The sequence below is a fragment of the Dioszegia hungarica genome (assembly GCF_025882075.1).
Source record: "Dioszegia hungarica strain PDD-24b-2 chromosome Unknown MKK02contig_6, whole genome shotgun sequence".
In the NCBI taxonomy this organism is placed as follows: domain Eukaryota; kingdom Fungi; phylum Basidiomycota; class Tremellomycetes; order Tremellales; family Bulleribasidiaceae; genus Dioszegia; species Dioszegia hungarica.
Window position 1 is genome coordinate 1,753,301 of NW_026515768.1, and position 13,964 is coordinate 1,767,264.

At 57.8% G+C, this 13,964-nt stretch overlaps 4 protein-coding genes across 4 annotated transcripts; 1 reads left to right on the top strand and 3 right to left on the bottom strand.

Annotated features, from left to right (window-relative positions):
* Window positions 1-1,219: 1,219 nt before the first annotated feature.
* Window positions 1,220-2,209, bottom strand: MKK02DRAFT_31898 (ATP synthase; the record flags this gene model as incomplete). Its single annotated transcript, XM_053088398.1, has 4 exons — window positions 1,220-1,345; window positions 1,444-1,532; window positions 1,776-1,932; window positions 2,078-2,209. The coding sequence occupies 4 exons, from the start codon at window positions 2,207-2,209 to the stop codon at window positions 1,220-1,222; spliced, it is 504 nt and encodes a 167-aa protein (XP_052948238.1).
* Window positions 2,210-2,490: 281 nt separating this feature from the next.
* On the top strand, window positions 2,491-5,835 carry MKK02DRAFT_23229 (Utp14 protein-domain-containing protein; the record flags this gene model as incomplete). Its single annotated transcript, XM_053086691.1, has 6 exons — window positions 2,491-3,006; window positions 3,057-3,229; window positions 3,299-3,591; window positions 3,649-4,787; window positions 4,836-5,357; window positions 5,431-5,835. The coding sequence occupies 6 exons, from the start codon at window positions 2,491-2,493 to the stop codon at window positions 5,833-5,835; spliced, it is 3,048 nt and encodes a 1,015-aa protein (XP_052948239.1).
* Window positions 5,836-7,065: 1,230 nt separating this feature from the next.
* MKK02DRAFT_42855 (uncharacterized protein) lies at window positions 7,066-10,365 on the bottom strand (the record flags this gene model as incomplete). The annotated part of the gene is made up of 5 exons (XM_053092184.1): window positions 7,066-7,907; window positions 7,966-9,328; window positions 9,378-9,481; window positions 9,528-9,690; window positions 9,754-10,365. 5 exons carry the CDS (start codon window positions 10,363-10,365, stop codon window positions 7,066-7,068), a joined length of 3,084 nt encoding a protein of 1,027 aa, XP_052948240.1.
* A 1,077-nt stretch (window positions 10,366-11,442) lies between these two features.
* On the bottom strand, window positions 11,443-12,579 carry MKK02DRAFT_42856 (uncharacterized protein; the record flags this gene model as incomplete). Its single annotated transcript, XM_053092185.1, has 5 exons — window positions 11,443-11,556; window positions 11,652-11,849; window positions 11,926-12,031; window positions 12,129-12,375; window positions 12,465-12,579. The coding sequence occupies 5 exons, from the start codon at window positions 12,577-12,579 to the stop codon at window positions 11,443-11,445; spliced, it is 780 nt and encodes a 259-aa protein (XP_052948241.1).
* Between the last annotated feature and the right edge of the window lie 1,385 nt (window positions 12,580-13,964).

Consider the following 13,964-nt stretch of genomic DNA (forward strand, 5'->3'; position numbering starts at 1 on the left):
AGGCGTGAAGGCGGGTCAGATGAAATACTCACGGTGCGTCGGTGTAGATTGGCTCAATCCCGCCTGTCCTCTTCCTAAAAATCCCGCCGTGTATAAGGATAGATGTATCGCCCAGCGGTCTCCACTATGCCTTCATAGCGCCAGAGCCAACAAGTGATGAGATGAAGGTAGTTGCGAAGGCGAGCGATAGCCGCGGTCACGTCCGACGTCCGGTTGCCCGAGACCGTGCGTCCGTGTGTGGGCGCGAGGTGTGTTCGGAGCAAGCTCGACAGCGAGTGGCCAGGAGGGTAAGGGATTGGGGATGGTGATCGTGTCGACCGAGGAAGAGGATAGAGCGTATAGTGGATCGGATAGCTTGGGGAATTATAGCGAGTCCGGATGGTTATCTCCCGGCAGAGATGAGATGAGCCCGTTCCTGGCCAAACCGCCGAGGTAGATCGCCCAATTGGCCCCGAGCTGCAACTCTTCTGGTCCAGCGCCTCTGATCTTACAATACCGCCTGATCCACCTACAGCTCTGCACGTCCTTGCTTTGACTGCTGAGCTTCGTCGGTCTGATAGAAGCGAAGCGACCGAGTTTTCCAAATCCGACTTGTCGGAGCGCGTCGCGTTTTGGGTAATCTCTGTTTGAAGAGAGATGCGGCTCCTGGGGTTTTGGGTGTGTGTGGGAGGGCCAGGCGTCAAAGCTCGTTATCTGTGGCTGTATCTATGTCGTGAATGATAAGGGTATAGCTAGCTAGCTATGGGTGACTGGGGCTGAAGGTGAAGCTGATAGATACCTTTGGCTGGTGGACATGCTCGCTCGCTCTGATCAGGGCACCCACATGCACCGAAAGGGGAAAGTGCAAAGGCAACAGCCGACGGAATCAATTCTCATAGCTCCTAATCAAGCCCGCTAAAAAGTGGGGAGCCCCACATGCCTCGATCACCTCTTTGCTTGCAGCTGTCAATTCGCCTGTAATGCTTAGCCTGATCGATGAGGCGGATGGATTCCTGTCACCAACGAGCCCCGGCTGCTGTCCTGCCGACCGATCCACAATCACGTTCCAATCTATCAGACAGGACCAAGTAGAGTAGGAATCATGCCGTCCGTCTGTTGGCCAGCCGGAGTCAGTAGAGCATCCTGCAAACCCTGTCGGAGAGGTCAGTACCGTCGAGTCGTTCGGTCCTCTTCCCTTTACTTTGCCAATCTTCTCCAATCCCTGCATTCCAAGCCCACTCTACTTGGCCATAGCAGCCTGCAAGCCCTCAAACACCTCAATCTCGATCCTCGCCTCGGCCTTCTCCACGTCGGGGGCGGATGAGCTGAGCACGCGGTTGGCATCGGCAAGACCGGCACGGACGCTCTGTAGAGTCAGCTCTAGCCCTTCTCCGCTCGTTGTCTATTGAATGAGGGTATGGGAATGCTTGAGCTGTTGACGTAGAAATGAAGACCAAAACTCACCTCTGCCGAGAACTTGTCAAGGGGGTATGCCTCGACGGCGTTGATGGTGAGCGAGTTGTTTCCGTGGACGGTGGCGAAGCCGGCGGAGACTGGTAGTCAGCACTAGCTCAGGACTGACACGAGAGCATTTCCCTCGTCCCTTCTCCACACCTTGACCCAGCTCGTCTGTTCTGCACGCGAAAAATCATCCAGCAATTCCCCCATACACCGTTCACTTCGCGCTTGGTCTTTCGGTACCATCCACCACATCGTCACCCTCCATACACCCATCTCCATCCATCTGCCATATCACGCATCACGCATCATGCGGATCCGGGGCCTGAGCAACTCACCGAACCACTTCTTCGCCTGCTGCCCGTTCTCCTCAATAACCTCCACCACGCCCGGTCGGAGGGGCTCAATCGAGGCAACGTGGTTGGCGAGCACACCCATATCACCAGTGGCGGCGGGGATGTTTACCTGGACGACACCAGTGGAGGAGTAGAGGGACTATGGGGTCAGCATGAGCCGCTTGAGCAGTTCTCTTCGTCCACACTATTCCACCTCAAAGCTTCAATTCCCTCTTCCTCCACGCCATCCTTCAGGTCCATTGTCCGATCCTCCCCGCAGCCCCACAGTATATCGCCCAACCCACCTGATGAGGCAACACCAAGCTCAGCGAGAGCTTTCCATCCGCCACATCGGCATATCCTCTCCGTGCCGACCGGGCGAGCGCAGCCTGGCGGGGCAATGTCCGAAGCGCAGAGGCGATTTTGAATGCTGACATTGCCTATGGCGGTATCAGCTATGCCCTTCTCCCTGTTCTCGGTTGGTCAGCTCACAGACTATAGATGTAGGTGCTTTGTATAGCAAGAAGAGTGAGTGAGGCGGAAAGCCTCGGCCGCGAGAGGCGGAAGTATTCGGGTTTTGGCTCTGTGGCGGTTATGGAGTAGAGGTCAATCTCCGCTGCAAGGGGGTTTACGTACAGGCGAGATTTTGGGCCAGCCGCTTGCATGCGAGGACAGCGATCTGATATACATCGTCCACACACAGCTACCCAACAGCACGATGGCGCGCGGAGCATTAAAAGCACCGTATACGGCCTCATCGGCCAAACCATACGCTACCAAGAAATCTAAGCCCAAGTCGAAAAACCGTCCCCAGGCTGGGGCCGCCACTGGAGCTCGACCCGCTCGTCCCCCTGCCCAGTCGACCCTGCCCGAACCAGACGACGCCTACACCTACCTCCCCTCCCTTCCTAAACGCCACCGAACATCTACCGTCCAGCTCTCGCTTACCAAGGATGAGGCTATTGCGTCTGCCGGGCCAAGCAGGCGCCGTCTCCAGCCGGGAGAGGAGGAAGATCCCGAGGATGATGATATGGAGGCGAGGATCAGAAAGTTGGCGATGCAGATTGCGGACGATGGGGAGGAGGGCGGCGTAGTAGAGAGTGATGAGAGCGATGTGGATAGTGATGAGGCGTGGGAGGAGGGAGGGAGCGATGAGGAGAGATGGGGAGATGTGTTTAGGGATTTGGAGCAGGGGAAGAAGGGGGGAAAGAAGGGGAAGGAGGTGGTGAAGAAGGTAAGCTACGCCATCTGCGACTCTATTGAGGGCTCTAGCTGATCGCATAGCCTGCTAAGCCTTTCACCGTCAACCTGGACGAGAGTGAAGACGAGGCTGTCCCGGCGAACAGTCGTAAGGCCGCTGCGGAGGCTAGCGATGATGACGAGGAGAGCGAGGAGGATGCTGCCTCGGACGAGGGGGAGGATGATGAAGAAGATGACGATATGGACGAGGAGGAAGAGTTCACCGGGTTTGGCTCGGCAGGCGAGGACGATGAGGAGGAGGAGGACCTCAAGTCTTTCAAGCCGAGCAAGGTCTCGCTGGCCCAGCTCGACGATGAGGAGGACGATGACGAAGAGGAGGACGATGATGAGGACGAAGACGATCTCGCCGAGCCGGACCTCCCCTCGGATCTCTCGGATGACGAGGACGATGCGGAGCTAGACGACCTCGACGCCTTCGTCGATCAGCTCGCGAATCAGGATGCCAAGAAGCGCAAAGTGGAGTTTGAGGATGAGAAGCCCGTAGAGGGGAAGAAGAGGCGGGTCTTGCCTGTTGCTTCGGGGCCGGCTGTAGGCGATGGCGAGCAGACTTTGCGCAGCGGTACGTCTCTGAGGATAGGTCAAGGATGTACAGGTGATCTCTGAAGCTGATCCCCAGATGGCAAGCTTGACATCTCCACCCTCCTCGCCTCCCACCCTTCCCTCGCTTCCGCGCGCGCCCTCCTTCCCTCTCAATCCCGCCCCGGCGCCGAGGCCAGCAAATCCGTCCTCAAATCCGGCGTCCTCTCCGCGCCTCTCCCCACTGTCGTGCAAGAACGTCTCTCCCGCGAGGCAGCATACGAAAAGACGCGGGACGAAGGCCAGAAATGGTCTGGCGTCATGAAGCGTGTCCGGGAGGCGGAGCATCTCTCTTTCCCCCTCCAAAACACGAGCGGCGTGGAGCGCGGGTCGCTCAAGACCGGTGGAGAGATGCTCGCCACCTTCAAGCCGCAGAACGAGATGGAGAGCGCGGTCCAGAAGTTGTTGGATTCGGCCAATCTGACCGAAAAGGGGATGACGGAGCTGGAGGATCAGCAACTCCAGGGCCAGGATCTTTCGGTGGAGGAGATAGCGGCTCGTCGGGCGGAATTGAGGAGGCAGAGGGAGTTGATGTTTCGGGCGGAAAATCGGGCGAAGCGTGTTGCGAAGATCAAGAGCAAGACGTTTAGGAAGTTGGCGCGGCGGCGGGCGGAGAAGGAGGGTTTGTCGGTAGAGGATATGGAGCGGTTGGAGCCGGGGACGATGGAGCGCGAGCGGGAAAAGATGGAGTTGGATCGTGCGAGGGAGAGGGCGACACAGCGACATGGTGCGAAAACCAAGTTTGGGAGGGAGGGGATGCAGGGCGATTTTGGGAATGAGGATAAGCGGAAGGCTAGGGAGGAGATGCTGGATATGAAGGAGCGGCTCAAGCGGCGGATCGCTGGACAAGGGTCGGATGAGAGTGGGAGTGATGATGATGAGGACGAGGAGGAGGGGGATGGTGGGGATGAAGAGGGGATCAAGACGAGGGCGTTTGATCAGCTCGCTAACCTCGATAAGGCCCAGGCGGAGGAGGGGCCGAGTAAGGGGTTGATGGGGATGAAGTTTATGCAGAAGGCGAGGGAGAGGGATATGGTTCGGGCAAAAGAAGCGGAGGAGGAGGCCAAGAGGGATATCATGCTCTTTGGGCAGGAGGGGCAGGGGAGCGATGAGGAGGAAGATGAGGCGCAGGTGCTCAAGCTCGGAGAAGGGAGGATGGTTTTTGCTGGTCCGACACCTGTAAGTCACCTTTTTGTTACTCCGAGGTGGAGTAAGCTGATCATTCAGACCACCGGCTCCGCTTCCGGTCCGTCCGTACCTGAACCTACCCAACCCACTCCCACATCGACCGGCAACAGGCGCTCAGCATTGACGGCCCCCCGCTCCCCTTCCCCTGAGGTGAACCCCTGGCTCACCGCTCCCACATCCACCGCCGGACCGTCCCGGAAACGCAACCTCGTCGGGCTCGGTACCGCTGCCGACAAGGCCACCCAGTCACTCAAGAAGGCCAAGCGCAAGGGCACCGCCGTGGACGATATGATCGAAGACGAGCGCGTCGATATCGTCCTCGACGAAACGGCCGCGCCCGCCCGCATCGTCGAGGGCAAAAAGAGCGTGACGTTCGCAGCTGCCAATGGGAACAAGGTACAGGGAGACCTTATGCCTTCTCGGCCGGCGATGTTCAAGCAGCGCGATCTCGTAGCTGAGGCGTTTGCGGGCGATGATGTCGTGGTGGACTTTGCGAAGGAAAAGGCGAGGCAGATGGAGATGGACGCGCCAAAGATTGAGGATACGTCTTTGATGGGATGGGTACGTCAATCTTCCTCCCTTGATCTTGCTTCTTCCAGCAGACTGAGCATGAGGGACCAAGCTGACATTCTAGGGCTCATGGGGCGGCAAAGGCCTCAAAAAGCGCAAAACGACCAACCCGCGCTTCCTCCTCAAAACCGCCGGAACAGAAGCTGCCGCTCGAAAAGATTTCGGCCAGTCCAACGTCATCATCTCGGAACGTTCCGAGCGCAAGGCGAAACAGTTCTTACCGAAAGATTTGCCCTACCCGTACACGTCGGTGGCGCAGTATCAGGCGAGCTTGGCCCAGCCTGTGGGCGGGGAGTGGAATAGTCGGACGGCGGTGCAGAGGGAGACGATGCCTAGGGTTATCAAGAAGGTGAGTTCTTTCTTGCTTGGTCGCATCGAGAAGATTGCAGATGGGGATGCGAATCGGAATTGTGCTGATCCGTTCAGCCTGGAGCTATTATTGAGCCTGTGCGGAGGTTGTTCTGAGTGATGGGGCATGTAGTCGGTCTAGCAGCTTGCTCGAACGAGAACACTAAGGTGGGATGAGGAACGATCGTGGACATTCTTGCTATAGACCCGATGCAGGATCTCTGTGCTACACTTGACAACTGTATGCAAGGCCCAGCCTTGCCACGAGGAAGATGAAACAAATCTCAAACCGCCACAAAGTGAGGAATGTGGAGCGGGGATTTCCAGTCCGGAGGCAGCGCCGGTCCAGGGGCAAGATATCTCCGACGCGACGTGGACCGCATGGGGTGTTGTGCTTGTTTGTTCCCGGTACATGTGAGCTCCAACAGCCATGCCTCGTCTCGCGTCTTCCTCATGACCTTCCATCTAAGCCATATCCACCCCAAACGCTCAACGCACAACGCTCCACTCCACACCCCTCCATCTCTGCGGACGAGTCACCCAACACCCGTCACCGAGCAAAATGCCCCTCCCCCTCCCTACCTCTTATACCCTCGTAAGAAGCTATAACGTAAATCAGAAGCAAGCGACAACAATCGAGCCGATATACCCACATCCACAAACACCAACACTCCATAACCAACATGACCACTCTTACATTCAACGCTCGCTTCTGGTGAGTGAGGTTCGTTCCTGCGCTTGAATACTGGATCAGATTACAACCGTACTCGCGACGTGCTTGGCTGATCTGTCAGGCCGGTCCGTCCACTCCCCAAGAGTCGGTCCTCTCCCCTACCCTCCCGTCGCCATCAAACTCGCTCTCAGCGTCTACATTGCGCACAAGGGCTCGAGGCTCCTCCCGGTGCCTCAACCTTCCGTGCGGCTCCTCGGCCACCCCTTTCCTCTTCCCCGGGGAGGCTGCCCTTTTATCGTTTGCGGGCGGATCTCTCGCCTCCTTTCCGGGCGCCATCGCGCGCATCCGCTTCAGTGGCAAGGATCGAGCCAATACGGAGCCCCAGCGGTTGGCCAGCCTTATTGGCGGACTGACGGGTCACCGTATCGGCTCGATTGTTGTCGCTGAAGCGCATGGGCGCGATGGCAGCGCTTCTCTTTATCCCCGGCGGGCTTGCAGGGGATAGATGTAGCTTGGTGGTCGCTGGTCATTGTGATCATTCGAGCATGTAGGCAGGACGTTCATCGATACAGCTATTGTACAGGTACCTGCTCCATGTATTGTATATATATGCCACTGTCCTGATCCGCTTTCCGAGCATCATCCGCAAGGTTCCTCGCACTCCACGACCACACTATACTACTCCCCTCGCCTATTGCGAGGCGTGACTGACCCGCCCGTACTCTCTTTCCGCCCCATCGGCGGTTTCCTGCCTGCTCCCGGCGCTACCCCCGCAGCCGCCGCAGCGGCAGCAGCAGCAGCCGCCACGGCTCCCGTCCCATTGGCGCCACTCTTCCTCGGTACGCTCGGCCTTGCGCTTTTCTTGGCCTTCGGCGGCCCTATCGCCATCGCCACCACCTGCTCCAGCGCCGCTGCCGCATCATCATCCATCACCTCGTCCTCGTCATCCTCATCTGCCTCGTCTCCATCGTCGGGATCATCCTCATCTCCCGTGGATCCACTCTTCCCCTTCCCATCTCGACCTTCCATCCCATCTTCTCCTCCTTCCCCTTCTTCTCCTTCTCCCTCCTCTTCCTCCTCCTCGCCAGCCGTCACCTCAAACTCCAACAGATCCTCCCCATCGTCCATCGTGACCTCCCCCGTCTCCCCGTCCCGCAAGCGAGTCACCTCCTGTCTCAATCTCTCAATATAGTCCGCCCGCCGATCCACCTTCTCGTGCAGCTTGACGATATACTCATTGCTAAACTTGAGCAAAGCGACCTTTGATACGCCTCGATTTGGGTTGTCGTCGGGTACGAGTGACGATTTGGGGAGGAGACGGGGTGCCGAAGATCCAGGAATTGGTTCGCCAGATTCTGGATCGAGCGCCTCGGTGTTGATAGGTGGGAGGAGAAGTCGAAGCTCGTCAAAGCCCGCTTTGAGCGAGTCGCGACGTTTTTGTTCGGCGGCCTTGTGTGAGGTCCGCCGGTTTTCGGGTTCGATGTATGGTTGTTGGGCGGCAGCGGCAGCGCCTTTGGTAGCTGATCGTCAGCTTGGGCATGATATCGGGCATGATATCAGAGTAGCGAGAAGACATACCAGCTCGTACCCCCACGCCTGCCGGACGAGCAGCGATCTTCTTGCCAGGAACCAGCTTCGCCCCCTTCTTGCCATTCGCACCTGGTGCTGGAGTACCCGCTGCGCCCAACGCTGGGACTCCAGCTGTTGCTGCTCCTCTTTTCCTCCCGCTCGGTTGCCCCGCTGCTCCAGCTCCATTCTTCGCCGCAGCCGCCGACCCATTCACCTGTGTATCTATCTTCGGCACCACAGCTTTCCGCCCACTCGCCCCGCCGAGGTTCATCAGCGCCGCAGGCGTCATGGGTGTCAAGCCCTTCTGTCCCGCCTGAGCCGGGACAGGCGGGGGCGGCATCATCGATGTGAGATCGACCGGGCTCGGCGTGCTCGCGAGCGATCCGCCCCCGCCTCCGCCGCTGTGATGACCGTTGATACGCGAATCGTAGGCCGCAGCAGGAAGATATGTTCCTGGTTGGATACCCTTGAGAACGGCCGGGCTGCCCGGCTGGCTGAAGGTCTGGTGGGTGGACGGATGCCGTATATGCGAGCGGTGGTTGACGGGCTTGACGAGTGGGGAGGGGCGAGATTTGGCAGGCAGAGAGTGTCGGTGGGGTCCGGTACCGTTCCCATTGCTGGACGCGGAGCCAGAGGTCGAGCCCTGGCCGGGCGCAAGCATGGGCGTGAAGCCGTTGTGATTATTGGCGACCGGAGAGGATTGGTGAGAGTGGTAAGGGTAAGAAGGGGATTGGAATTGCTGGTTCCCGTTGTTATTGCCATTTGAGCGGAAGTTGGCGTCCATTGCCTGTTGCTGCTGCTGCTGCGAGCTGGAGTTCCCGTCCAGCATCCCGACCAGGGCGCGTATGTAGTCGGGATCCGAGAGGCCATTATCGCTCTGCGGGTGCAGAGCTGGTGAAAGCGTCTGCTGTGCTCCGCCCGCCGATCCGATAGGGTTGAGCGCTGGGCTCGACAGCGCCGATAGGGGATGGGGTTGCCGTTGTCCGCTGGCGCTAAACGAGTTGTACTGCCGTGTCGCCTCCAGAGCGGGACTGGTCAACGGCGTAAAGTACTGCGGACTTGGCTCGGACGAGCCCATCATACCGGGAGTAGTGACGGGTCGCGACTGCGCCGAGGAGCCCGATGATGAGAACCCGCCTAGACCGCTGTTGATATATGGCGAGCTTTGTGCTGCAGCTACGGCAGCAGCAGTCGCCTGAAGCTGGCGCTGCTGGACTTGTAGCGCGTCGAGCTGGTCCTGGAACTGCCGCTGCTGCTCTTGCAAAAGTTCGAGCGGGGATTTGGCGGCGAAGTTGGCGAATGTGGAGGGGGAGTTGTATTGCGACGAGTTGTTGTGGTTGAGCACGGGTGACATAATGGGGGCCATATTCAGCTACAGCGTCAGCTGCGACCACGCGAAGTGTACGTCTAGCTGAGCTCACCTCTGGCATACCGTCCATCTGCTCTCTCCGCGCCAGCATCTCCAGCTGCATCGGGCTCATCATCTGATCCGCCTGGTTCTGGGGGTACATTTCGGTACTCGCGCCTGAAGCGTCAGCTTGCGTGGTAACGGAACATGAGAAGCGACGTACCAGGTGTCATCAAGCCATTCATGAAATTGATGGCAGGCACCTTTGTCCGCTCGCCATTGGACTGTTGTGAGGGACTAGCGAGAAATTGCGCCATTGGGTTGTACGATTGAGAGGGATTACTCGGGTCGAACACTATAGGCGATTGCATGTGGATGCCTTCGAACTGAAGTACAGTCAGCTATTGCCACTTTGGCCACAGTGGACTCTACCCCATCAGAAAGCTCACCTGCTGCAGCATCCCTTGCGACATCCCCATCAATTGCCCATGTTCATCCAAGAATCCCTCCATCCCTTCAATCCCCTCCATCCCCTGCAGACCGTACATCGCCGCCATCCGCATACCCATCTCTTCCTGGCTCATTTGGCCTTTCCCGCCATCGCCCATATTCATCCCATTCTCCAGATCCACCTCCATCCCCATTCCTCCATTCTGAGGTGTCTGACCCTTCCTCCCGTTCTGCCCAACAGCCGCCTTCTTGGGCGCTTTACTTCTCGACCGGCCCTTGGAGCTCCCGCCTCGACTAGGCGGGACAGCATCTGACGGGCTCCGCCCGACGCTCCCCCCTCTTCCATCAAAGACCGGTGAAGACTGGTAGGAATGCGGCTGGGAATGTGACTGGGATGGCTGATACTGGTGCTGGTGTTGATCGTATTGCTGGTGATTGGATGGCCCGGCGTCAGGGAGCTGAAAGTCCGCCTGACCGAGGCTGAAAGAGGGTGAGGTGGCCTCGACGAAGGATAGGAAGTCGAGGGGGAAAAGATCCTGCGGGAGGTCCTGATTATTGGGGGATGTTGCGGGGACGCCCGTATCGTTTGCGCTCATCATCGTTTGCTCCATCCTAGGCGAGCAGTTGGAAGAAGCAAGAAGGCGCGGTGTGGACCGCTTGAGCTTTGAGCGCGCTTTACCGCATTCGCATTCCCCCGAAGTGACCCGAGTTTCAGGATTTGGAGCTCCGGCGAGTATCCGTCCAGGACTTTGCGGGAGACCTCAGGGGTCTGAGGAGACGGGACTGTTGTAGATGAAGGCGGAAGATGGGTAGATGGTGTAGATGGCTGAGGCAAGCGGAGGTCGAACCGCCTCAACTTCGAATTGAAGGTTCTTGAAAAAAGGTTTGGCTCGGCCGGATAGATCGCCGAAGTACCGGAAAGACGAGCTGTGACGCGCTCGTCTAGGCTTCTCTTGTCGTTTGCGTGGCTAGGAGGATGTCGGATTGCGCGAGTACGTGGGTACTATAGTGAGAGGCGAGACTGATGTAGAGAAAGCTTTCCAGGTCCTGGCGGAGCTTGCGTCGAAACAAGGGCCCAGAAGAACATGTCAACCCGAAATCCCAAAGCGGTAAATACCTGCTGTAATTACCCCATCGGGCCTTTCCGTACCCCGGATTACCTTACCCGGGGGACTCGAGCTCGGACTCATTTCAGCCGCTGTTGTACATACTGTCTGCTGAAATAGCACTGGTGATGACTTTCACTCCCTCAAGGGGTTCAGTGTGTGGTCGATACAGCGACTGGAGCTCCCAGACTAAGCCGCGATACCGTTTCATATGTCCGTCAGGGGTGAAGAAAGGCAGACGCACTCACTTATGCCACGAGGACGCTAAGTTTTGTACAAATGGGAAGAGTTGACGCTTGACTGAGCTATGGACTTCGTCCTCTCCTATCCGTGGCCTAACACTGATGACAACGGGATAAGACCTAATGACATCTTTCCCCTCGGCCGGCCCATGCGCTTCACTGCTAATAGGACCCGCGCGAAAAGGCGAGTTGAGGCGCTGAGGAGGGCTAAGTGCGAGCGCTATCGATGACACTGCAAGTCATCCAAATCCAGAAGTCAGAGAGTGGTGAATTCAGCGTGCCTTTACTCAGATAAGCGCATCACCGTGGTCAAGCCTAAGCCATACAGACAGTACATCGACTATGCTACGATACGCTTAGCCCGCCTCATAGCCCACCAAGTCACATCCTGCCCATTACACGGCCTCGTCTCCCTCCCGACTTCTTCGAAGCCGAAAGAAGAGTAAAACTTGACCTAGCATCTATCAGCTCTGGACCCGCCCACTCTGTCCCCTTCATCGCGGAGCGGTCTGCAGCGAACAAGGGCAATATGGATCGTAAGTAGCTCACCAGTTCAGGCTCATGATCAAACAGCGTCATCCCCCACCTCTTCTCATCCCCCCATCGCATCACAGGATTCATCGTATCCCTGCCTAGGCCCTTGCCTTGGTAGTCTCGCCGAACGGCGAATAGGGAGATGTATAGCGAGTTCTCGAGTCCGCCTGGACCGAGAGACCGGTTCGAAAAGTCGTTGAACCACGGGACGAGCTGTACAGCATCAGCCTCCCTCACGGCAGTCTCGCCGCGCAGAAGATCGCAGTAGGGAAGTAGAAGGGAGGCTCACGTCCTGCTCGACCCATAGTCTGCTTCGACGCTGGATGTCCGTCTCATCCACGCGGGAAGGCTGGGCTGCATCCTCTTCAGATTTGACATCGCCATAGTTCTTCTGTCTGTTCAAACATCAGCATAACGTATGAGACTGAAATGTTCCGGGAGAAGCCAAAAGTAGCATCAGGCACTCATACGGGCCGGGCTATGGTCACTCACAGCTGAGTGAAGCCTTCTCCTGGTAGGGAGATCAACACCGCGCCGACCATCTGTCCGTATCCCTTGTCCCCTCCACCTTTGTTCACCGGATCCTTCCCATGACCTGCGGGAGCCCTGTCATCGGAGCTCGATGCGCTTAGAAAAGACAAGACTAGTCCCCCGACGGGTACAGCCGCCTTGACTCGAGTCCGCATGAGCTCGAGTAAGGCTTGATGGTCATTGTATGCTCGGAAGCGGACTATTGGAGCTGTTGTATCAGCTGGGGAAGGCTCTTAGGAGGCTGTGACCATTAAATGGCCTGGAGACATGAACCGAGGGGAAGGAGTGAAGACGCACATGCGCAATTCCAAAATCCATCCCGCAAGATCTGAGCCGCGCTTTCTTGCTCTTTAGGAGTGAAGGGCTCGCCTTGGCGGATGATTAGACGAGATGGGGTATCTGAGGAAGGCATAGCGAGGGATGTGATGCTGACTGGAAGCTGACCGAATGCGATGACAAGAGGGCAGAGGCCTCCGGACAAGTCGAGGGCGGAAAGAGTGGGGCAAAGTGGGGGGACTTTCTTCAGCTAGAGCGGACAACCCCTGCTTTGACGGTTGAGCGAAGCGATCATACAAAAGCATGGATATTGGGGGGAGCAGCAAGAGGAGGCGGAGGTCGTCTACGTTCGGGATGGAGCATGATCATGGTTGGCAGAATGGCGAGCAAGATGGACGTTGAGTGAGATTGAAACGCGCTAAGGTGTACGTAGAGTATATTAAGCGAGTGCGAGTGACGCCGCACGCGCCTCTCCGGCCTCTCCGTTTGGGTGGCTCCCTTCGCAGCCTCTGTACCACTTGGCTCTGTGGGCTACTTCATGATCTTGCACTACCGCTATGAATAGCCTGCCATGTCGCATCAGCTGCCGGCAGTCTACCCGGGCAGCGCGATCGACACCGAACCCGCTGGCAAGCCCACTGGTAAGCGCACAAAGGCTGCACCCGAGATCTCAGGCTGAGCAGTCAAGTGAGGAAGCGGTCTTACGTCCGCGCGACGGTGCAGGGGACAAGGAGACAGCTCCAAGGCATACGAATCGTGTGTACTGCGATCAGGATCTTCTTGGACCCGTGTAAGGCTCTAGATACACAGCTGACGCCCTTAGCAAATACGAGCCCGTCTCTCCCAATCCAGCCTACCAAGGCGCGCTTCCTTCCAGCTTCGCCCGGCACCGCCGCTGGATCAAGCAGGAGCGTCCGCTGTCTCACGCTACGCCCGTGATCCCAACCCCTCGGCTCAGAGCTCTATATCTCTCCTTCCGATCTGCGCCTTTTCCCCCTCGACTTCCTCTCGTCCGCTCTCATCGATACTGTCCTGCACGTCCCACCTGACCCGGCAACTCGTCCCTCTTGCAGCGACTGATGGCGCCTATCCTCGACTGACCATTATCGCAGCGGCTAGCGGGCTCACACGCTGCACCAGCTGAGCCGGTACGATGGGATGCGGGCGGATCGGCCCGCTGCAAACCGCACTTTTCCGCGGTAGAGGGTGTCTGTTGCGTGGGAGGACGTATGGACCGGGACAGTCCTCCTCCGAAGTGAGTTAAAAATCCCTTGCAGGAAGATAAGAGCTCAGCCGTCACAGACGGATGAGCGTATCTCTACAGGTTTTTAAAGACGGACCTCACGTACGGCCTGCACTGCCCGAGAAACAACGGTTCCCAAGTCAGCTTATACATTAACTGCGATGTCGCCTGAGCTGACTTGCAGACACTCGACAACTGGCGAGTTCTTATCGATCCATGGGGACTACAATCTCGTTGGGCATGCCAAGAGCCCATGTATCGACTCCAACTCGCCGATC